Below are 24,454 nucleotides of genomic sequence, written 5' to 3' on the forward strand. Positions count from 1 at the left end.
CTCTCCCTGCCTGCCTCTCTCCTCTCCCTGCCTGCCTCTCTCCTCTCCCTGCCTGCCTCTCTCCTCTCCCTGCCTGCCTCTCTCTTTTTTTGATTCTGGGTCACCAGAGTGGTTGAGTTCACTAAAGCAAGAGAAAGCCATCTGCTGTTAGTTACCAGGCTGAATTATCTCTGTGAGGGATTTGAGGAGCTCTACTGTCCTCATGTGATGAGTGCTGGGCGTAGGGAAAGTGTGGTAGAGGGTTGTGGAGAACACATCACTGAATCATCCACTCCAACTTTAGTGTGCCATTGTGCCATGATGTTATCATCCTGTTCCCTCTTCCCTGGTCTGTTGAGCCAGCTTTGAATGTAATGCTGTTGAAGTGACTTTGGCCTTGAATTCTAAACCCTGCTACAATGGGGAGACTGGCAGATCAGTCTTTGGGTTGATTTTGTTCTTGAAACAGGGGAGATGGTATGAGTTTGGCAGTGAGGGGCATGTCAGTGATTTCAACCTCTCTGTCTCCCCATATCTCTTCCCTAGGAAGGTGGCCTCTTGATGTCCAATGGCACCTCCCCATCAGCCATCCAGTGCTCTAACAGCTGAGCACTTGTATGTTTAAACTTTATTTGGTCTTGGAGGAATGAAATCACTCACTATTTTCTCTTTAGATAATCAAAGCTGCTGCTGAGCTGTGAGAGCTGTCTGTGCATGGGGAAAAGCTTTTTGGTAACCCAGTGTTCAGTGAAGTTGTACTTGCTGCAGGGCTACAGGGAAGTTTCACCTTGGGCTGCTTTGTTCACCCTGTTCTCCCTGGAGCAGGAAGAAAAGACTTCAAATGGGAAAGAGTGTACAGCATGGTGATCACCAAATGGTTTAGTGAAACTACACAGAGTTCAGCTCAAAATGCAAAAACGAACATCTTCCAGTAGTTGTGCCCATGCCTGCCTGGCCTGGATGACTTGGGTGGTGAGCTGAGCTTGAAAGGTGTCGATTTTGAGCTGCTGTGGAGTCTCATTGGGGAGGAACAAAATTTTCTGTTTTAGAGTGTCTCCTGATAAAATGTACATCTTGTATTCTGGATGAGAAATAAAATAGCCACTGCATCTGGCCCAGGTGTCTCTATTACCCTGGTCTTGCCAGGGCGTGTGGCACCAACTCCAACTCCAGGAATGGCATGTGGTGGGTCCTTGGTGCAAGCAGAGGAGAGCATGCAGTTAATTCCTATTACCTTACTCAAGCCTCTGCTGTTCACATTGGTGGTCATTTCTTCAAGCAAGAGCAAGCGGGTGGTCAGAAAACAGACAAATTTTTAATGGAACTGCCAGCAGTGCAGCTTTCTTGCCCTTCAAATTCCAGCTGCACCAGGCTTAAACCCAGAGGTTTTATGGACTGCAGATAATTGAGGAACTTTACATGAATTAACAGTATTCCCCAGAAATTACCATTTTGGGTCTGTTTCTTATGGTAGGAACTTGTATTGCTTTGCTTATAGGTCAATAGCTGTAAACCCTCGTGAATGGTGTGGCTGTTTGCCCTGGGAAAGGCAAATGTGAACGGTAGCATGAAGAGCTTTAACAGTGAGATGTGTCTGTGATAGAGCTTGGACTGCTCTGTTGGTCCTCTGGGAAGTGCAGCCTCTCATTATGACAGGAGGTATGTGAACCCATGGAAAGAAAGCAATATCAGGGCGGCTGACTGTGAAAACTAGGTGCTGCTACAGGGGGCATTCAGCCATCCCCTTCCTGGGTGCAGCTCTGTTGTAGCAGAGCTCTCTGTGCTGGTCAAGATGCAGGACAGTATCAAGCTTCATCTTTCAACTTCACACCTGCTAAGCTGTGAGAGAAGATGAGAAAAGGAATGAACAGCTGGCAGATGAAATCCTCATTTTTACTGTGCTTCAGGCAAGAATTGATCCATGATGCTTTTATATTTTACATTAAAACCCGTTGCTGACTAAACTTGTTTTGCAGTTTGTTAGCCATTGGGCCCAGCCTCTTGTCTCTTGCATGTCTCATGCCGAGGTCCTGCTGGCCTCAACTTTGGCTACAGCTCTGAGCTCAGTAGTGCTGAAAATAATCAAGGGAGAGGGTTCAGCCTGTGGCAGTTTCTTGGAAGGGAAATGCTGTTGCAGGGCGCTGCTCTCCTGGAATCTTTGCTGCCCTTTGATGTCATCCTGTATTTCTCCCAGGAAGGAGAAACCTTGACCCCTCTACCTCTCATCTGGTAGGTGCCTTAGGGGATGCTTTGGTTGTGTAACATGTTTCCAGCTGGAAAAAAAAATCTAGTTTTGGGCATCTGGAAACTGAATATGCAGTTACATATGCAAACTCAGTGCATAGGTGCTAAATTTGCCAAATATGATGAGCTTTCAAATGCATCAGAAGCCTTTTAGAAACTGGCAGCAGAAGAGATCAAAGTGGGTGAGGCACATAAGATAAAGCTATCACAAAAAAATCTAAACCATTTTTGGCCATCTTGACTCCTGTGAAGGAGCTTTGCAAACTACAAGCTTGCTAAAGAAGAACTGTCTGAAGTTTCTTGCATTGAACACCAGTAGAAGTAGTTTTAGAGCAAATAGAGGAACCAATAAGAAATTAAGGAGCAGATAGCATTTACTCAAGAGTGCCAAAGGATCTTAAATCTGAAATTGCTGAGATAGTTTCATGTGTATGCTGCTGCTAAAGTGCCCTTGGTATGACATAAATTGGTGGTGGCAAATGCAGTGGCATTTTTAAAAACTGAGAGTCTTGAGGAAATTGAGGAAGTGGCTCAGTATTTGGCCAGGTGTGCTGCTAGGGAAGGGCTGTGAAGAGTATTGAGGATTCCGTGGTGTCTCGGTTTTGGAAGACAGGTGTCTGCTAGGGAGGGCAGGAGCCTCCGTTGGAATGAAAATGTAGACCCCTTCCCTCCGAATTATTATAATTTTGAAATCAAGGGGCTCTCAGGCAGAGATTTGGGGATAGGAATAACAGTTCTTTACTAGTCTAACTAGGTAAACAAACAACAATAACTACAGCATTAGGAAGAAAACAGAACCAGGGACCCCTTGACAGCTTTCGGGCTGAGACGGGATGGAGGAGAGGCTTTGTTTCACAAACCCCTCGGGCAGTCAGGCCCGGCGCTCCTGCAGGGCTCCGAGGAACACTTGGCTGGAAACAGAAGGGATGAGCTGAGATCCTGGGCCGGTGGCTGAGGTGGATCAGCAGGGATGAGCTGAGATCCTGGGCCGGTGGCTGAGGTGGATCAGCAGGGATGAGCTGAGATCCTGGGCCGGTGGATGAGGTGGATCAGCAGGGATGAGCAGAGATCCTGGGCCAGTGGATGAGGTGCATCAGCAGCTCCACGGTGGTGGCTGGCACTGCCATGTCCCAGCAGGACAGGAGGTGTGAGGCCCACCAATGAAGGAAGAAGAAGAAGCAGCAGCAGCTCCGTTTGGGTGATGGCAAATTCCGTTCTCTCTGCAGTAACAGCTCTCAGCAAAGTGTCCTCTGAAGCTGAAGAAGCCAGCCAGCACTCAGCTACACCTGCCCTCCCTTTTTCCTGCCCTCCCTTCCCCCCTGGGCCCAGCTGAACTCTTTGTGTTTCTCAAGCAGCCACCAAGTTCCAGCAATCAGGTCTTCCCCGCAACTAATGGGTAAAAATTCCATAGTTGAGCCAGAACTAAAGGAAAGGACATCTAACCCCCAACACATAGACTGTTGGGTCTGACCCCTGTGCCTAAGTCTTTGCAATGAGGAACAAGTTTGGTGAAGGCACGGCCAAGCACAGCTGCTTGGAGCAGTGTTAGCAGGACTACTGTAAAGGCACGCCCTGCATCTGCCTCACGGATCTGCAGGAGGTTGATGAGCGTGCTGGGAGCAGGATCACTGGGCTTCATGTATATGTGTTTTCTGACAACCTTCGGCAAGTTTGTGTGACAAAGACACAAGAGAGAGTCGCTATGGGCATGGAGGAAGGATCTTTTTATGGACTGGGAGCTGGTGAAAGCATAGACTGCAAAGGGTAGGGCTTACTGGTCTTTTTCAGTCTGGGGAAGTCAGCAGCAAGGCCTGAGAAACTGGTGCTGGGAGTGTTTTGCACTTTATGGATGAGGTGTAGAGGGGTGCAGTGACATTCCCAGGTTTGCAGAGGCTCCTCTGTTTCTTCAATGGGTTGAATAGCTCACTGAAGATGAGGAAATGCATAAGAACCTCACAGAACCAAGGAAGTGCACTAATACGTGACAGATAAGTTCCAGTGTAGGAAAATGAGGTGAACAGGGAAAAATTACCTGTACTGGGCCTGTTCTATACTCAACCTGGAACTTACATAACAGTGGTTATAGCTTGAGAAGGGGCTTGGAGTCATTGACAGTTCTCTGAAATCATCAGTTCTGTCTGTGATGTTAGCCAAAGAAACCAATCAGTTTTGGTCACCATCAGCAAGGGAGTTAATACCAAAGCAGAGGGCATCAGTGTGACCCTCTCTAACACTTTGTCTTAGAGGCTGCATGCTGTTCAGAGTTTTGCATTGTGAAAAGGACAGTGGTGTTAGAGAGACTGCAGTGAAGATAATTAAAATTACTAAGGGACAGATCAGCTGCCTTATGAGAAGAGAACATAAAATTTGTGACTCCTTGGTTTGGAAAAGTCTTGCATAGCAAGATCAAGGTACACAAAGTCATGAAGGTAATAGAGTCAGAAAATGGTTTGGGTTGGAAAGGATCTTAAAGATCACCTTCTTCCAACCTCCTGCCATGGACAGGGAGATCTTTCACAGGTTGCTCAGAGCTCCATTTAGCCTGGTCTCAAACAGCTCAGGGAAGGGGCATCCACAGTTATTCTGGGCAAACCCAGTCCAGTGCCTCACCACCCTCCGACCAAAGAATTTCCTCCTAATATCTCATCTAAACCTACTCTCAGTTTGAATCTATTCCTCTTTGTCACTACATGCTCTTGTACAATGTCCCTGTCCATCTTCCTTCTAAGCCTCCTTTAGGAACTGGGAGGCTGCAATTATGTCACCCCTAAGCCTCTTCTTTTCCAGGCTGATCAAACCAAATTCTCTCATCCTTTCCACATAGCAGAGGTGCTCCATCCCTCTGATCAATTTGGTGGCCTCCTGTGGACTGGCTCCACCAGGTCTGTGTCTGTCTGGCGCTGAGGACTCCAGAGCTGGATGCAGTACTGCAGGTGGGGCCTCACCTGAGGGGAGTAGAGGGGCAGCATTGCCTCCCTTGACCTGCTGCCCATTGTTCTTTTGATGTATCCCAGGACATGGTTGGTTTCTGGGTGCCAGCACACATGGTGTGCAGCCTCTCATCCACCAGCACCCCTAAATCCTTCTTATCAGGGCTGTTCTCAATCTGTTCCTGCCCCAGTCTGGATCGATACTGGAACTGATACCCCACCCAAGTGAAGCACCAGCATCTGGCCTTCTTAAACCTTATGAGATTCCCATGGGCCACTTCTCAGGCTTGACCAGGTCCCTCTGAATGGTCCTGTCCTTCAGGTGTGTCATCTGCAAACCTGCTGAGGGTACACTTGTTCTCTTCATGTACTAATGAAGATATTAAATAACACTGGTCCCAGTATGGATGCCTGAGGGACCCCACTTGTCACTGATGTCCATTGGGACTCTGAGCCTTTGAGCACTACTCTCTGGATGTGACTGTCCAAGCACTTTGTTATCCGTCTAACAGTCCACTCATCAAATCCATCTCTCTCCAATTTAGAGAGAAGGATGTTGTGGGGATCTGTGTTAAAGGCTTTACAGAAGTCCAGATAAATGACATCTGTGTCCCCTCCCTTGTCTACTCAGCTAAGCCGTCGTACAAGGCCACTGGGTTGGTCAGGGAGGACTTGCCCTTGGTGAAGCTATGCTGGCTATCCTGAATCACCTCCATGTCCTTAGCAGAGCTTCCAGGAGGGTCTGTTCCATGATCTTCCCAGGCACAGGGGTGAGGCTGACAGGCTGGTAGTTCCCAGGGTCCTCCTTTCTACCCTTTTAAAAGATGGGGACAGTGTTTCCCATTTTTATGGATAAGTTGAATTTTTTCTACCAAGTCTTGTGGCCCTAAGAAGTATGGGCACTTGGTGAAACCTAAAGGAGATTGGTTTAAAGCAGATAGGAAGGCCATTTATTTTACGCAATCTGTGATGAAGTTCTGATTTCAGTGTTCTTGGGGGTTGTGAATGCAAAAGGCATCATCGGATTGAAAAAGTGTTTGGGTAAACTTATGACAACCAATCTGAAACAGTTACTAGGAGGAATGGCCAGCCATATGCCTTTAGCATCTGTAGTACATGTGTGGATTCTTGAGCAATGAGGGAGAATCAGGAGAAAAAGGCATGACCAGGCTTACACGTTTTGCTTAACAAACCTCTTTGAATGTCTCACCTGTAGACAGAATGGAAGGGGCAGCTGGTTTTATCAAAGGTGCATGTCTTACACTCTTAAAAGTTTCTGGAAACCAATATTAAGTGGCAACATAAATGTGTGTGACTTGTTGAGGAAGAGCCAATATGGCTTTTGTAGACCAAAACTGAGCTACATGACTCCACTGGTGTTTGGAAGGTGTTTCCAAGTACATTGCAGGGTTGATCAAGTGGTTTAGTGGACCTCACTGAAATGTATCAAGGAAAAGTCCATCATGGGTGAGTAAATGGTTAAAAGATTGGTTGCAAAGATGAGGAGTAGATGATCAGACTTTATTGAGGAGGGAAGCCCTGGGGGAGCCAGGCTGTGATCTCTGCTGCTCAGTGTTTGTACCTGATCTAGGATCAGGGATGATGGTGGTGGCTGGGGAAGAGCAAATGAGTGAAGAAATCCTGAGCACTGAAATTCAGGAATGAGTTGAGGGTAACAGGTGGTTCTGGAGAGTATCAGCACCCTGTATGTGCTTGGTGCTCGGCAGTGCTGTAGGAAGGGAAGAGGAGGCTGGGAACTGCAAAGAGGGAAACAAAGGACAGAACAGCACAAACATCATTGTGGTCTGCTGCCATGTTGGATATTGAATGGCAGATCATCCCATCTTGGAAGAGGCTTTGCTTTAAGCACCTCTACAGGTTTTTGCTTTTTTTTTTTTTTTTTTTTTTAACAGTAGCAAATACTATGTATTGGGTACATTGTATTTGGCAGATGAAGACTGTCTAGATGGATATCAAATAAAAAGCAAAGTTGAATGTGATCCAGGTTTCTGGCCCTAATCCATCAACCATGCCATTGCAGAAGGACAGAGTGGTAGCTGCTTTGATGTCTTCCTGAATTTGTTTCTTTTTTGCTATCTTCCTTGCCACTGCTGAAAGTGAAAAACTCAGTTTTGGACTCAACACAAGCTAATAAATATGTGAGCTTTGGTGGGAGAAAACAAAAGGAACTTGTTTTGGGCACTAAATCAAGAAGTATATTGTTCTCACCCCACTGTTCACTGTTGCCATGTATAGCAATTACTGCCATGGCAACACATATTTTCATGAACCAGTCAAGATCCTCCAGTGCTGCAACAAAACTTATGCAACTTGCTCATTGTGATGCTATTAATAACTATGTTTCCTGCCATGGTAGCCAGGAAGCTGCTTCTTCCTCATGTACCAAGTGCAAGGAATAAGCTCATTTTAGAATCAATTGTGGGGAGAAGCAACACTGGATTTCCGGGATTTTTTTTGTTCTGGAGATCCTGTCTAGTTGCTGCCAGCTCTGCAACCACCCACTGAGTTGAGATGTCTCTTTTGTGCCATTTGTAAGAAAGTCAAGTCTCAGTTTTCCTTTCAGTTCCTTTTTTTCCCCCTTTCTCCCCCTTCCTTGAAACCAGGACAGACAGATGACACGTATTTATTCTTCCAGCTATGCAAAGTAGTTTAAATGTTTATTTCAGAATGACTTGGTCAAGGGGAGAACCTGGTGCAAACTAAACATGATCTTTGCCAGACTCTGTTCTACATGATTTCTTTACTTATCTCCTGGTTATTTAAACAAGATAAAGCCTGATTATTTAAAATTGCAGCTCAACTGTTCTTGTCACTAGTTGAATTTAGCTGTGTTTAAAACCCCAGAGTGCATTAGCATGCCTGCATTAATCTGCTTTGAGTTGGAACTGTGTCAAAAAGATCATCAGGGTGATCTTTTGGTGCCTTTTAAAGAGCTGTGGAAAAGGTGAAGCCTGGGATTTTGCTTAAGATGGTGGATCCACTTGAGGCTGAGTATCTGTGAAGGGCTGCAATGTGTGCAAACCAGGGTCATGAGTCTGTCCCCAGCTCTGATTCTGGGTGTACACAAGTCACAGCTGCAGTTCTCTAGTTTCGTCCCTCCAGAGGAAGGAGTTGTTTTGCCAGACCAGTCTCCTCTCAGTCAGGGAGTTCACTTTTCTTCTGCTGAAGTGTAGCTATTAAGTGTAAAACCTTCCCTCCCTTTCCTCACCAACTTGAAAGTTTTATTGGCAGTCTTGGAACGTGCAGCTTTGTATGTCACTCTTTTTGATATCACACTTGCCTTGATCTCCCTGACTTGCTGAATTGGTAGCCTACTGTCATTAACTGAGTGAAAATGATGGAGTGAAACCAAGGAATTCTTTATGTTACCAGCCTCCTTGGAGAGGCTGAAGAAATGAGTATATGCCCTGTAAAGGGTTTGTCCAAATCAGGGAGTAATTGTGATGTCCACAATGAGAGACTGCATCCTTCTTTCGTTGCTGCTCTTCCCATTTCTTGGGAGGGTCTGTTCAAGGTAGTACCTCCAGAGGTACTGCCAAGGGCTGAGTCTTCCTGAGGAGGCAGCATATGTCATGTGAGACTGCCTCCTTCTTTGGCCCAGCTGGTTTTTCCTGGGCCTCTCCAAGAAACAACTGAGACTATTTTGAGACCATTCACTTTGGTGACTGACACAGTTATTTGCCACAAACTTCCTTCTTGTGGACTCCTGGGAATCATAGAATATACTGAGTTGGATGGGACCCATCAGGATCACTAAGTCCACCTCCTGGCTCTGCCTAGGACACTCCAGTTATCCCACCCTGTGCCTGAGAGTGTTCTCCAAATGCTTCTTGAGCTCAGCCAAGAGCTTGGTGCTGTGACCAGTACCCTAGGGAGCCTGTTCCAGTCCTTAGCCACCCATTGGGGGAAAAACTTTTTCCTGATATCCAACCTAAACCTCCTCCAACTCAGCTTCATGCTGTTTCCTCAAGTCCTGTCATTGGCCGCAAGAGAGAAGAGATTGGTATTTGCCCCTCCACTTCCTTTTGTGGGTGTGTTGGAGATGACAATGAGCTCTCCCCTGGTTAATCCCACCTTTGTTTCTATGACATGGTGAGAGCAAAGGCAAATTTGGGGCTTTAACTAATTGTGTTTTGTTTTGTGAGGTCTTACATCTGTGAGATTGAAGAGATGTTCAGTTCTAAAAAATCTGTGACTGCATTTTAAGGCGAGGTCAAGTACCTCAGTCTTTGTTTCTCATTAAATCAAGCCAGAGCTTGTTAATGACAAAGCACTGGAACTATACATAACTAGTACTTTGGTTTACTTGGAGTTCAGGGTGTTACTGTAGTCTCTGCTGGTCTTGCAGATGCAAGTGTGTAGCAGACAAAGTAGAGGCTGAAATACAGCTTGGCAGATGTGACTCCTGCTCATACTGTAATGTTGTAGAGACAATCAGGAAAAGAATGTCAGTTTGGGGCAACAATTAAGCATGCCTTTCCTTTTGGAGGAAGCTTTTTTCATGGTTTATTACATCGGAATAAAAAACAATACAAAACAGTCAAACATGGGCTGTGTTTTTCATCCCAAACTGAGAATTCACTCAGGGATAGGTGAGCTTGCCAGAGCTGGAGCTGTGCATACAGCAGGGACCCATGTGCTTCTCTGTGGGGCAGGTGTGCAGGAGGGGCCAATTCTATGGGTCCAGTGCACTGGCTTTGCAACATCCTGACTGTTGTGTCTGATATGCTTGACATTCAGCAATTACTGTAGGCAAAACAAGTGAAAGGACCTCTTTTCCATGAGATACTAATTCTTCTACCTTATTGTTTGATAAAGAGTTTATGAACTTTCTGCGTGACGTTTTCAGCTACTTACTTACTACCTCTCTTTCTTTGCCAGAGGAAATTTGTGTACTTTGGGCTGGAGAAAATGGTGACACTGAAGTGGCTCCTCTGCACAAGTCCTGTTGGTATGAGCTTCCTCATGACAGCTCACAGTACAGCAGAGAGTTTTTTGTTTGCAGACAGTTATTTCTTTGACCTGCTGCCAACCTGCTCCTATTCTTTGTCTTTGATTTGCAACCAAATTCCTCTGCCAACCTGGCACTGCAGTGGTTAACTTGAGTCACACATAACAAGCTTGGACAGCTAATACTTTCAAGAGCTTCACTGCATTTGTTCCTTCGTGATTTTTTCAATGGAGTTGTCAGAGACAGCTGCAGCTGGAGGGATTTGCTGAAGAACGAATCAGCCTAAAAAAGTTGTGATGAAACACTGTTATATTTGTTTTGTGCTTTTAGCCCACAGTGTTTTCTGGACTCTGCTATCTGGGAAATTACTTGGTCTCTTACTGTCCGTGGCTGTGTTGTGCATGAGTTTTCAAGGGGCCCTGTTTTTCAGCTCATAAATGACTGTCAGCCCTTTGAATGAACAGAGACAGAGGGCCATTATTTTGCTAATGTCACACTTTTAGGAATGTAGCTGCCTCAGATATGTAACTTTGCTGAGTGGTTCTTGAAAGCATTATGTTCTGTGATCTGGCTGTTTGTAGGCCTTCCTCTGCTAGCACCTGAGGTGACACTGTCCAGTTGTGCATGGCCTGGCAGAGCATGTTCTCCACCCTGTAATTACAGTCTCAGTCTGCTTCTGTTCCTCATCACTGCCTGTTCATGTGCTGCCTTTAGAAAAGCTAAAATTGTAATTTTTTTTATGGTCTGGTGGAGTTATTTTAGATCAGAGGTGGGTGTCTTGAGAGGTTCTTAAGTCCCCAACCCTGCCTGCTTTCACTGTGATGGCCATTTGGTTCTGAGGACCTGGCTGATTGGTTTCCCTTTACTTCTAGAAGGTTCTTTTCTTTTCCTGTCTTCCCTCTATTCACCCTCTGACACTGCTCAGAAATCTCTGTAAATGCTTTCTTGTCATTGCTCAGTGTTCCTTTCTGCAGCAATAAAACATCCCTGTGTGTGATGCAAATGAGCCTTGTGAGTTGGCTATTTATTTTGTTCTCTTCTGGCTGCTATGGGCTCTCTCTAATCTTCAGTGAAGATGACACAAGAATTGTTGTTCTTTTGCCCTCCTTTATGGGGAGACTATGCTGCACTGCAGTGTGTTTATGTCTGTGCAGTGCCTATCATTGTGTGACTGAGCCCAGGATGATCTGGGAAATGATGAAGATCAGTCACTGCTGAGTCCTGCTCCTTGCACACTATTCAGGTTGTGGGTTGCTCCAAAGATATTGGAGCAGTTGCTGGGTTTATGTGCAGCTTTTCTAAAACAGCTTCTGATTGTGGAACCTTCTATTCCCAGACTGCTTTCCTTGGCATCAACTGTCTGAGGCAGCAGCTGCTGTGCTGGGCCCCTGGCTGCAAGGGCTTCCTGGCAATGCTGGGAGGAATCCCTGAAATTGGTAGTGGTGACATAAGAGGTGGTAAAGAGTAAATCTCAGTCGTGAAGCAGCTGGGCAGCAAGCTAGGTAAGTCAAGACCTTTGTCAGTAATTATAGGGTGACAGGGCAGCAGGTGCTGCTGTCCTTGAAACAGGACGTTTCCTGTTATCATTGACGTGACATTACTTGCTTTGGCCTAGCTTGATATATGCTACTTCTCCAGGGCTCTAGGCTCTTCCCCTACGTCATTTTGGCAGGTACAACTTCTGCACCGCATTCCTGCATCTTAAGGGCATGATGCTCTTCACCCAGGGTGGAGCTTTGTCAGCATTGGGAAATGTCATCCTGCTTAGGTCCAGTTTACTTCTGTTCAGTAGCTGCCAGGAGGTGTGGGGGTCTTGCCGGTCTGTGGAGTCACGTTCAGCTTTCTAGTCACTGACCAGGGTTCCAATCAGCAGGTAGTGCTAAGATGTGCTGGGGCCCATTGAGAAGGCAGGAGGCTTAGGGGTTTCATTTCCATCCTTTCCTGTTGTTTGTATGCATGCCCTTTTAAAAAAAAATCAAAAACAGCCTAGGCCTGATTTTAGAGTTTCATTCATGCTAGGAGGCTCTTAGCTGCTTTGAGTGCCATTATGGGCAGATCCTGTATGACTTGGTGCCTGCACACACTCTCAGAAGAGGGTGAAGCTCAGATCTGCTTCAGCTGGCATCATTTGTCTTAGCTTGGTGTGTCCCAAGAAGACATGGAGAAAGCATATATCTTGGGTATCTGTCTGCAGAGATTTATACTCCTGGAAGGATGTGACTGTGTATCTGGAGATTACCTTGCATGAGTCCTGCTGCCCTCTTTGGTGGGACCCTGTACAGGTGGGATGACCATGGTGATGCTCATCAAGCCATCCTTGCAGTGTGCCTGCACAAATCCACCCTGAAACTATGGGCATCGCCATGGGGGTGATGGGAAGGCATCAGGCTGCCTCCTTGGGGCTGAGCCCAGCATGCCACCATGGGGGAGCACCAGGGGTGGAAGGTAGGCATCCCGGTCATGGTCATCATTTGTTGCTGAACTGGCAGGTTGTCCTGTAATGCCTTCACTTCAGCAACTGTGGAATATTTCCTCTCTAGGATATTGATAAAATTGAAGTTTTCCTGTGTAAATCCTGTCTGTTGGGGACAAAGTCTGGTTCTGAGCATGTTGAGGTGGGATGCAGTCACCATCAGGTGCAGTGGTGCTAGTATCAGTCCCAATCCTGGTTCCAATCCAGCGGCAGACCTGACCACGTGTCCTGGGATTGATGCAGCCTAAGGCTGTGCAGGTAGGTGGCCAGTATGTAGCTGTGCCATGTCTCAGCTCCCTGCCAGGGCACCTCATGTCCCACGGGCAGGGACCGTCCCACTGGCACCGAGCTTCCCCCCACAGCTGCCTGCTTTCCAGCAGCTGTGATTTGGATGCAGCTGTGGATGCATGCAGCACATTTTGTAAGGAGAGGGGCTGAACACTGCCGGGTTTTTTTTTTTCTTCTGCAACTTGTTCTTAAATGCTCAGCCCCTTAAAAGGAAAAATAACTCTGCTGAAGCTTTCATTGAGCTTAGGAGGTGCCACTGTGTCTGGAGCAAACCAGAGCTTTTGCAGGGGAGGCTGTTTTAGTACTGGAGTTTTGGGCTTGTGCTCTGACCTGCAAAATGAAAACTGTAGCCATGGTGGCAAGAGAAACCCATGGTATGCCATGACAGCAGCTTGGGGGCTGGACAGGGTGTCAAGGCAGGTCCTGTGGCCCACAGAAGCTAGCTCACTTCTCTGCTGTGGCCTGGGGCTCAAGCTCCACAAATGATTTTGCTCCTCAGCATGTGAAACCAATGGGCTGCTGGGGACAGTTAGGCAGGAGACGCTGCTTGCCAGATGTGTGTCCCTGGCCAGCCTGTAGATCATTGCAAAGAGTGGAGGGAAGCACCTGTAAGCTTCTTGATGCTGAGTGCTTTTTGACATGTCTTCTGCCTTCTGCTGAGGCTGAGGTGGCCACAGTTTGTCTCTAGCCATAACACAGTCCAAGGTGCTCATGCTCAATGACAATTTGGAGACAGAGAGAAGTGAGAGGCCCTTGGCCTCCAAGGAAGTGGCAGGTAGCCCTCTGCATCTTGGATAGAGGAGCTGCAGCAGGAGCCTGTGCTTAACATAGCTCTCTGGTGAAGAGCTGTGCCTGGTCTGCATCACCAAGATTTTTTTAACAGGAGTTTATTATACTGCTCCTCCTGCCCTCAGGTACAATTTCCTTTAGTGTTGCTTTGAGCAGTCCTGTGGTGCCTATGTCTCCAGTACGTGATCTCCTCCTGTTCAGAGTGCCCATCCAGCAGGTGCTTTGTGTTTTGTCTCAAAGCTGTGAAAACAGGGATGTTTTCTGTCCCTTAGTCTTCCCTCTGTTGTAGAATTCCCTCATCCTGTGAAGGGGGGTGAAGATGTGTTGGGGATGAGCAGCAGTTCAAGTTCTTCTGTCTTCCCCTCCCTTTGGGGTGCTCTCTGTGTGGCTCCAGGGAGTGCTTTCAGGACCCAAATCAGTCCAAACCTGGTGGGCAACACTTAGCCCAGAGTGGATGATGAAGAAATATGAAGGTTGGTGTGGGAGTGTCTCTGCTGCCCTCCTTTCTCCCTGCTGACATACTGGACTCTAAGATCCTGTGCATCCATCCCACCCCAAGGCTCAGGTACTGTTCTTGGGCTGTCAGGCCTTAAGCCTTTGAGACTGTGCTGGACTTAATTTTAAGCTGATTATCATTGTGGAATGGCTTGTCATGGTGTCTGTCCTTCTTTATGCCCCTCCTCTCTCCTTTTGTAGAGACCCCAGGACATCTCACCCGTGTCCTAAAAGTCCTTGTTTTTTACTTCTTTCTTTCTGAGACAGGATCTTGGGGAAATTTGCTGGTAATTTCGGTGTTGCCCCAACCTGCTTCCATGGAATGAGCTACCCATTAGCTGTCTGTTCTGCTCTGGATTTGGGGTGAATCAAGAGGCTAACAGCAGCAAGATGGAGCCAACAGTGCTGGTACCTAGGCTGGGGGAAAGTTTCGGAAAGCCAGGAAAGAGGCAAGAGCCAACAGAGTCCAAGCAAGCAGAAAGCCACCAAGTTTCCCATCTTACATCTTCATCTTTGAAAATACCACCTAGCAGGAGGCTTGGGGTCTAGCACAAGGTTATGTTTGTTTTGTTTTTTTGTTGTTGTTTTTTTAATTAAAAACACAAAAGTAATGAGATGCTTTTTATGATAAGACCTTTTCCAGGCTCTCTTGTACTCCTAACCCACCCAAACTATGGTGTTATTCTCTCTTCTCTATGCAATATGTTGCCAGACTGGGTTTTGCTTTCAGAAGCCTGCCCCAGTTCTGCTCTTGCTGAAGCTGAGAGTATGTGCTCAGGCTTTGAGCAATCAGCATTTGTTCTGGATTTTCACAGTGTGGTCTGTCTCTGGCAAAGCAGAGGTTGGTTTGTTTGCATAGTGCTTATTTTCAGAAGCAGGAGAGTTTTGTGAACAGGCTGACATATTTATTTTAGTTCCTTTATAATTCTTGTTAGAAGGACACCTGTATTCAAAATACATTAATTATATATATATGCATATATATATGTGTGTGTGTGTGCCTACGAGGGAGATGTTTGTTTTGGATACTTTCTTTCATCCTAAAATGTAAATTACAGCTGTTACGGACTCAGCTGCAAGAAGGCAGTGAATAAAGCCTGAATTGTCCAACTCAGCTGAAGGAGGATTACTATAAGGAGCTGATGCTAGAGACCTTCTGGAGGCTCTCTGCAGGTCCAGGATAGAGATGAGTTTTACAGCCTTTCCCTGGCTTTGATATGCAAATCTGAGTGAATCGGAGCCACCTGGAGGTTGCACTTGGTTTCTCAGCGTCTGTACTAAGTGAATTTTTCTGACATGGCTTTGCCTGTTGTGCAGAAGGTGAAGGGGCAAGTGTGATTGTCTGACAAAAAAAAAATCTGTGGTGATGTTTGATTTCTTGAACACAGCCCAAGTTGTTCTTCAGTCAGCCAGGAGCCTGGACCCACAGAAGAACAGCAATGTCAGCAGCAGTAGAGCCTCTAGGATGGTACACACTCCCCATTCCTGAACTGGTTTGCCATGGTCTGCTTTGGGGGCCTTCTTTTAGAGGATTCAGGATGGTGAATATGGCATCATTCCCAGTACAGCTGCTTCTTCCCCTTTTCATGGGTCCTTTGTCCTCTACTCCATTAACAGCAAATGAAAGAGGATTTAAACCCATCTCTGTGCGGCAGATAATTTCAGATGCCTATCCCCATCACCTCACTTTTTGCTACAGTAAGCAACCCTGCACACACTTCCCTGCCTTTGGCTGGTGTCACACCATGGCCAGTCTCTGGGAATTGTACCTCACTCTGTTCTGTGGCCAATCTGCATTCTTCCTCTTCAAGGAGGAGCTGTTAACAAGGCACTTAGTTTTGGCATTGGCACATCCTCAGCTGGATGATCTCTGGTGATGGCAACAATTGTCATCTCTGTCTTAGGGCTGGCTTTGAGTATGCTGCAGGCCTCCATTGAGGGCATTAATGAAAAATTCCACTTGGTATGGAGCTGTGTTTGGCCAAGAAGAACTTAGTACTGCAACTCTCTGCAGGGCTCATCCCATAGAAGGAAAGTGAGCGAAGGAGGTGGGATCTTGGCTTGAGGCACAAAAATCCCAGAATTACGGAGCATAGAAGTGAAATGGGAGACCAAGTCATAAGAGGTCTCCTTGTAGCCATGCACAGGGGTTTGTTGACAGCCTGGTGTGAAGCTCCCTGAGGCAGTTGATTCCCTTGCTATCCTTAGTGCTCTCTTCCCCTTAGTAGATGTTTGCCTCCTCAAGCTGATGCTGAGCAGCTTCCACAGGTGGGGCTAGAGGTCACATCAAGCTGTTCTTGAGCTGACAGCTCTGGGTAAGAAAACATCTCTACTATTCCTACCTTTTTACAGCTTTGAAAAGAACTTGTGGTGTCCCAGGACTGTGCTTGACTGCCTTGACTGTGTTGTCACTTGGAGAATGGTAGCAGGAAAACTAGCTCTCCTGTGAGGGAGTGACTGTTTTACTTCTTGGCTTCCTCAGCTCTTCTTGCAAGTGACTCTTCCCCTGTACCTGGTCCTTTTCATTTCTGGTCCTGCTCAATTCTCTGTAGTTAAAAAAATTTTATTCCCTCCTAGACCTTCTACTAAGCATTTGTGACAAAGTTCTAGTCAGGAGATGCTTGCTGATGCCCTTTCAGGATGAAACACCGTTTCTTAAAAATTATTGCTATTATTTTTTATTCCAATGCTTTGCCAAGCAGGAGTGGCAGCCAGGAAGAACTCAAGCTGGTTTTGAAGGAGCAAAATTTGTACATGTCCATCCCCTGTGTCCTTGGGGCTGCAGGAGAGAGCACACAGCAGCTTGGCTCTTACCTGTACTATCTATTACAACACTTCATAAAAAAAACGGCCTGGTGCAGCACTCTCTTCACTGCACCCTGCTGCTTGGGGGCTGAACCCTGCTGTGGCCTTGCCACTCCACCAAAACATCAGCATGCTCGAGGCACAAGCCTTCCCAGCTGGGGGGCTTTGTTTGCTGGAGTGAGCAGCTGGAGCAGTGTCCTGTTTCCCAGATACAAGGTCTGGAAAGTATTACTCAGGACACACAGGAAGCTCCTGGAATTTCTGACAGTACAGGAGGATGCACATTGGGAATGTGGGTTGCTTTTAGAAGCAAGTGGGGATTTTGTTGAAATCCTTCCACCTTGCAGGCTCTGGTGATTCTGTTAGCTCCCTGGAGTCACTGAGATGCCAGCAGGCTGCCTGTCCTGTGCTTGGGCAGTGGAGGGTTTGGTATGGGACTGCATGTTGGAGAAGAAGAATAGAGATAGTAGATAGTGCTGAAGGTAGTCTTGCCCCTGATAAATTGCAGTTGTGTTAATTACCAGTGGGAACAGCCTTGTCCTCACAGCTGTGTCCAATAAGGATGGGAGTTATAGAAGAGTGGGTTAGTTGGTCAAGGAGGAGTTAGAGTCTGCTGGCCATGCTGTGAGGACCAAGTGTGCTGGGTGCTGTAGCGGTGCTGACATCTGGCCTGCCACCCCGGTACTGCTTTAGGATTTACTTGTATTGTGGATTTTTGGGGCTGCTATCTCAAATCAGTGCTTCCACCAATGGACTTAAAAGGTAGTGTGATGATGGATAATTAGATGAAGTGCATTGTGGAATGAGATGAATTTAAAGATGCCAGTTATGGGTGCAATAAAAAGACTGGGATAAAGTTTCTTAAGGATCTGCTTTGTATCGTGTCTGCTTTGACAATGCCAGCTGCAAATTTGGGCTTGCAGGCAAGTTCTGTTTTGGGGATGCTGAGTCCCAGGAACTGAGATGAACTAAAACCATTGCTCTGATCCTGCTGGTGGGAGCAGGTGCTGCAGTGCTAGTGGGAGTGGGTGCACACTCTGTGGCTGCTGCATCCCTGAAAGGACAGGGAAAAGCATTATTTAAACTATCCCCAGGAAGCTTCTTTTACCTTGTAAAGTGGAATATGAATTAGTATTTTTTTCTGTGTCCAAGTTATGGTCTTACCTCTGCAATTCTGGTTTATGATGTCTTTCCAGAGTTCCTCATGTTATGTTTGAGGTTTCTGTGGCACCCTGAGGCTGGCCCTGCTCCAGGGATGTGGTCCTTGCTTTTTTTCTTTCTGTGTGATTGTACCAAACTCTTCAGTATTTCAGTGTATTTTGTGCAGATTTTTTTTTACCTGGTTAAGCTCTACCTTAGTCATCCTCAGCCCCTTAATTTTAAAGGGAGCAAAGAGGTCACCCACCCAAGTCATCCACTAAAGTGTCTTTGCACACAAAGCTGAATGTAAGCTTGTTAAAATGGAAAACTGTAGTTAGCAACATACACTGAGTTATGGCCAAGTGCTATGAGAAGAATTTATTTTCAGTAGCTTACACTTAACAGAAAGTAGCTGACCTCTCTGCTGAGGAGCAGCAGCATGGGTACAACCATTGGTGTTCTGAAGCTTTAATAACCTATTTGCTAGCAAAACAAACACAGTGCACTCTTGAGCATTAAGGCTGATGGCTCAAGTGATTCGTGATTACTCAGGGTCTTGCAAGATGTTGTGTATTTTTTCTTCCTTGCCAGGCAAAACCTCCAGAACTGTCTCTGGTCTTTCTCCCAGGCTCATATTTGTGTGTGTTTTTGTACTGCTTTCCTCTTCCAGCCCTTCCAACACCTGCTCTGCCCCAAGAGTGGCAGGCCATGCCCCCACATTTGGGTGAAGCTCTCTCACATTCCTGCATGGGTGGCAGCCTCTCCTCACACTCTGAAGCTGCCAGTGAGCCACTTGGGTCTAAGTATCCCTCTCAGCTCTCTCTACCACTTTTCCTGTTGTCTGTCTATCCTTGTGAAGAGTTGGGGTGCTCTTGGACACCACTCCCCTTGTGTTCCTTGGAGCTCTCCCTTGAATCCTCCATGCTAGTTCCTTGTCCAACCCACACTTTGTAGTTTCTCTCTCCATAAACCTGCTTGTTGTGCTCCGCTCCCAGAACTGCTGGGCTCTGCTGCTGCTCTTGGTTTTCCCTTTTATACCCTGTTTATGCTTGTTTCCTCTGCTGATGTCTTTGAATTCCGTTTTTTTGCTTGTTTGCAGTTTGGCATTGCAACTGCAAGGGAAGAACAGGGTTGGTTCTGCAACTCTCAATGTGAGCTGGGACATGGGGTGCTGGTATGGCTGTTGTGTTCACCTTTGTAGTGGTTTAGGTTTGCTAATTTGAGTTTCCTGGCCAATGCGCCAAATAATGTAGTGGGTTTAGCGCAAGAGAAAATCACCTGTGCACCTACTTAGAATTATTTACTCATTTCCTACTGTGAGGTATGAATTAGGAGGAGGAAAAAGCAGGCTCAATACTTAAAAGGTATATAAAACCTTTGTTAACAGAACTAGAAGAATAATAAGAATCAGAATAAAACCTTCAGAACACTTCTCCTCCCCAAGCCCAACTTCTTTTCTTTCCCAGCTGACAACGAAGAGACAAAATCTGGGATTTTTAATCAGTTACCACCTCAACAATAGTCTTTCATCAGTTCTTGTAGGGAGAATTTTTCTTTTGCCATGCCATGGAGACTTCTCCACAAGAAACAGTTCTCTCGTGGCTTTTAATTTCCACAAATAGCAGCTGCCCGGGGAAAAAAAATCTTCAATCGTGAAGCTCCTCCCATTTTCACTGCCTTCCCACTGCTGAGTTCATGGACCTTGTCAGCTTATGGGGTATTATTTTAAGGATGAGCTGTTCAAAAGCAGAGGTTCTCTTCATCTATATCTGTGATCATCTCTGGTAACAGAGATCTACTTTCCCTGGGGACAAAGGGTCTTCATCACTCTTATTTCTCTCTCTCTTCAAGCTTCTCATGGGATCACAGCTACTTCAACATCTGTTTTGCTTCATTATAAATGCCTCTTCTCACATCAACACTTTGAACACTTCATCCCCCCATACTTTCTCATGAATTAAAGAGGATATTTTAGTGTACCATAATCCATCTCCATGGCCTTACCAGAAGAATGAGGGCATCTCCTCATTCTCCTTCTATCTGGGACTTGACTCCTCCTTTACTAACCTTGATGTCTTCATGTTGTCCTCTACATGTCCTCACTGTGCTTTTCTCTCACCCAAGATCAAGGTCTGTAGGTTTCATCTGTGCACTGGGAGAGTTAATATCTCTCAGGCCTGCAGATGGTCATGATGGTTTCTGCTGGCAGTGGCCGCAGCAGTCACGGTGTTGGATTTCAGGCCACACGGGGCCCCCCTCCCTCTGTCCGGCAGCTGCTGGGGCCCCGGCACAGGGGCCTGCCTTGCCCTGGAGCCGCTCCCAGGGCTCAGCAGACCCCAGCTTGGGCTTAGTGTCAGCAAGATTGTTGCTGTAGCAGCCAGGGCCCCACAGCCTCCCATCCCCAGCCTGGCCACCGTTGGGGTCTGCCTGGCTCTGCCAGGCCACACAGGCTATGGTGGAGCTGGGCTGGCCCAACTGACACCCAGGTACCTCTTCAAAGCTGGAAGCAAGAGAGAAATTTCCCGGGCTTGCCTGTCTTTAAAATGTGAAATTCACAGAGGCAGACACAGCTTCTAAATGGTTGTTAGTTCTCAGAGCTATTGTTTTTTTCCAGGCACAGAGGAAGCTCTTAGCAGTTTCTCAGAAATATCATTTCCCTGAGTGGTTTCTTTGCTCCTCACCAAGTATCAATTAATGCAAAACCAGCACAACCTTAAATCAAATAGAGGAACTGAAGTTGTTTTGACTCAAAACCAGCAAACCACAAACCCCAGATGTTTTCTGAATATTGGGTTTTCTAATTGGGATCTATTTGCAAGCACACTCTTAGCAGTGCCTTGTCTGGTGGTGGTGGGAGACCATCAGGAACTGGTGTCATGGGCAAAGGTGGTGTGCTCTGTTCCCAGCTCCTTGTTTGTCAGTGTGAACAGTTGTGATGATCGTAATCTGGGGTGGGTAAGCACATCTGCCTGAAAAATGATTTATGACACAAAAGAAGGGGCGTTCACCCAGATCAGCTTTCCCAACCAGCCTGTCTGTGGTAGCCTGACCATCAGCCCTCCATGAGAATGCTTGGAGGTCAGCATTGCATAGTGTCTGTGCTCGGTATTGTGGCAGGGGAATTGCACCTTTTCAGAGACAGTTTACATTTACTTTGTGTTGACTTGACATTGTACCTATCCATTTTGAATCCTCAGGGAGTTGAGGAATGGCCTGCTTTTTATGTGTGCCTGCCAGACTGCTCAGCATTGATTGCTGTCAATCAAACCCACAGTTTTCCTAGCAGAGAAGTGCAGTGGGCAATTAAACCCTCACCTAGATTTGCCTGGTGGGAGGAGATGGGCTGACCTTCCTCGGAAAGCCAGGGCAGAGCCAAAGACCGGACTGCCATGCCAGGAACTGCCTCCTGTCCCATAACCATACCAGCAGGGCTGGGCACAGGAGCCCAGGCTGCCATTTTGAGTGCTGCAGTGCTTCCACCATCACTTCTGACCCTTCTGAGGACCTGCAGTCTGGTAGCTCAGAGTGTGGGAGGGATGCAGTGGGATCTCCCTTCTCCTGCTTCTGCTGTGGGAATGGCTTCTGCTGTCATGCCCTTGCTGGAAAGCAGCTTGTGTCAGAGTGAGCTCCTGGGAAGGAACAGGTTTCAAGGGGTGCTTTGGACCTGTCCTCTTCATATTGCTTTTATTAAAAACAACAATAGCTTCGGTTAACTAGGCCCTCCTTCCTGCAGCTTCCACCAACATTGGGATGTTGGCTTTGGGAGGTGGGAGCAGGAGCTGAGTGGCACATGTTGTTTTTCAGCATGCTGAGCATACAACTGGGCTCAGGATCGCTTTAGGCTGTATCTCTCCTTTGTAGAGGGAAACCTTGCTGGGTTTGCACTCCCTTCCTTCATTTGCCTGGGCTATCCAAAATGGTTTGGGTTACTGCATTGGGGAGGCTTTGGCTTTGTTAAGCTCCTCAGGCTAGCTTTTTAAGGCTTGGTGTGTCAGTGATAAGGTTGATGTGCCGTGTATGATGGCTATGCAACCCAACACCTCTTCATCAAAACCCCTGTGCTAATCTGCCTGAAAACCAGTACTACAGCACTGCCTGCCTTGCTCTCACTGACTGGGCTGTCATGGGTGCTGGTAAAGGACCCTGGGGATCAAGGGGTTTTCTAGGGCTGCAAAAGGGTTGTGGATCATCAGTAGGGCCTGTCCATTGGGTCACTTTATACCCTGCTGAAGGCTCTGTTCCATCAGCCAAGGGGGAGGGGGAAGAGCCTGTAATGGAGATAGTCTTATCCACCACTTATTCCCCACATATACCTTTTGGACAGATAGCTGTGGACTCTGAGCAGGGTCCATGGGACCCAGAGGGCTGGTCTCCCCAGGTGGAAGGTGCAGCTCTCAAACGGAGCAGATCCTGCTCTGCAGATACTCCCTGCTCCTGAAAGTCAAGTCCCTTGCACATCTCCCAGGCACTGACACTCCTGCAACCGGGCCAGCCCTTGATGTGAATCATCCCAGCATCAGCAGATGCTAACTAACCCTTTGTGTTAGTTCTGTGCTGGTGAGTGGGGAGTGAGGGGGCCAGGCTAGTGGGGGTGACCTCCCCTTCCCTGAGCCAAAGAACTGGTCTTTTGTCTCAGCCCAACTCAAGCCCTTGTCCTGGCTTCTCCTAAGATCATTAGATTGCTCAGTAGCCCCAAGCAGTGCTTTGATCTGCAGGCAGGCTGCCTGGCCCAGTGGCAGCAGCTCTATAGGACAGACAAGATGTTTGCTTTGGGCTTCTGGCCCAGATTAATGTGGCTCTTTGTGTCCCTGCAGCTCAGACTGGGTGGAGATCATCGAGCCCCGCTCCCAGGAGCGGATGTATGTGAACCTGACCACTGGGGAGTGCAGCTGGGAGCCCCCTCCCAACCTGAAGGTGCGCCAGTCAGACCAGAAGCAGTGGTGGGAACTCTTTGACCAGAACAACAACCGCTTCTACTACTACAATGCTGTCACACGGCAGACAGTGTGGCACCGGCCCCAGGGCTGTGACATTGTGCCCTTGGCACAGCTCCAGGCCATGAAGGGCAGCTCCCAGCCTGACTGCTGTGGCCAGGAGCACCGAGGCAGCAGTGGCAGAAGCACCATCATCCAAATGGCCGTCCTTCAGGAGATGGATAAGGGCAAGTGGGACAGTGCGGTGGAGAAGAGGAAAGATCCTGCCAGGTAGGGGGGGTGCATCAGCTTTCTCTGTTTATATCTAATGGGTGAATTTAGCTGCCAGGCAGGCCCTGTCAGGTAGGTTGGGAGCCATGCTTCCCCAGGAGGGTGCTGTGCTGCCCCTGGAGAGTGCAGCACTGGGGCGAAGTACTGCCAGGCCACCAATCACTGCCATGTGCCCTCCTCTTCTTGGGGTATAGCTGTCTGCTTTCAGTACTGCTTGAATGTCCCCAGCTTGGGCCAGGCCATCTTTGTGTGAGATACCCTTAAAATACACATCAAAGGATAATCTTTGCTCTGGGTGCTAAAACAGAAGGAGAGGGGACAGGCAGGAGTGTCTTGCAGTGATGAGAACTCCCTAAAAATTTTGCAGCAGGGTTTGTTGGGACGGCATAGCTCCTGTTCAAGGGGTCAGGCTGCTGTGGGGTACAAGTGAGCCCACCTGATCTGGCTCCTTCCTTTGCTACTGTTGTGGTTTTAAAGCAGTAACTAAAAAATTGCTAGAAAACTTATTTATTTCTTGCTGTGAGATATGGATTAGAACAAGAGCAAAACAGGCTTAAAATTTAAAAGGAATAAAGAAGGTTTATTAACAAAACTACAAGAATAAGAAAACCAGAATAAAACTTACAGAAAATCCTTTTCTCCCCCACTACCCAACCATTCCCTTGTTCACATGACAACATAGAGACAAAAAACTTTGGTGTTTCAAGCAGTCTCAATTCTTGTTAGAGTCTTCTCATCAGTCTTTGTAGAGAAACAGAAGTCTTCTTCTGTTAATCTATAGAGTTTTCTCACAAGAAAACTAATTTTCTTCATAGCTTTTTATTTCTCTGATGCCAGCTGCCCGAAAATCTGTCATCAGTAGTCTCCTCCCATTTCACATCACCCTGAGGTGTGTCATGGGTCAAATGAGTCTAGGGATGTCATTTTAAGGATGAGTTATTCAAAGGCAAAAGTTCTCTTCATCTGTTTTTGTGAGCCTCTCTGGAAACAGAAGTTTTCTCTTTGCCTCTACAAAGCTACAAATCTTTAACTATTACTTCTCTCTCTCTGTTCCAGCACCTCTCTGTATCACAACTACTTCAGATTTTGCTCAAAATCTAAACTTTGAACTACTCCATTCCTCCCAATATAGTCT

General features: G+C 47.0%; 1 protein-coding gene across 3 annotated transcripts in view; it reads left to right on the plus strand.

The window, feature by feature from the left end:
• Positions 1 to 24,454, plus strand: part of LOC107213308 (rho GTPase-activating protein 39-like) — a 64,459-nt gene that overhangs the window by 7,473 nt on the left and 32,532 nt on the right. For all 3 annotated transcript variants that reach the window (XM_015647598.1, XM_015647599.2, XM_015647600.3), the window contains exon 2: positions 22,930 to 23,319. In XM_015647598.1, the coding sequence (XP_015503084.1) occupies positions 22,930 to 23,319 (390 nt within the window). The remainder of the gene's footprint in view (positions 1 to 22,929; positions 23,320 to 24,454) is intronic.

The sequence above is a fragment of the Parus major genome, chromosome 20 (assembly GCF_001522545.3).
Source record: "Parus major isolate Abel chromosome 20, Parus_major1.1, whole genome shotgun sequence".
Taxonomy (NCBI): domain Eukaryota; kingdom Metazoa; phylum Chordata; class Aves; order Passeriformes; family Paridae; genus Parus; species Parus major.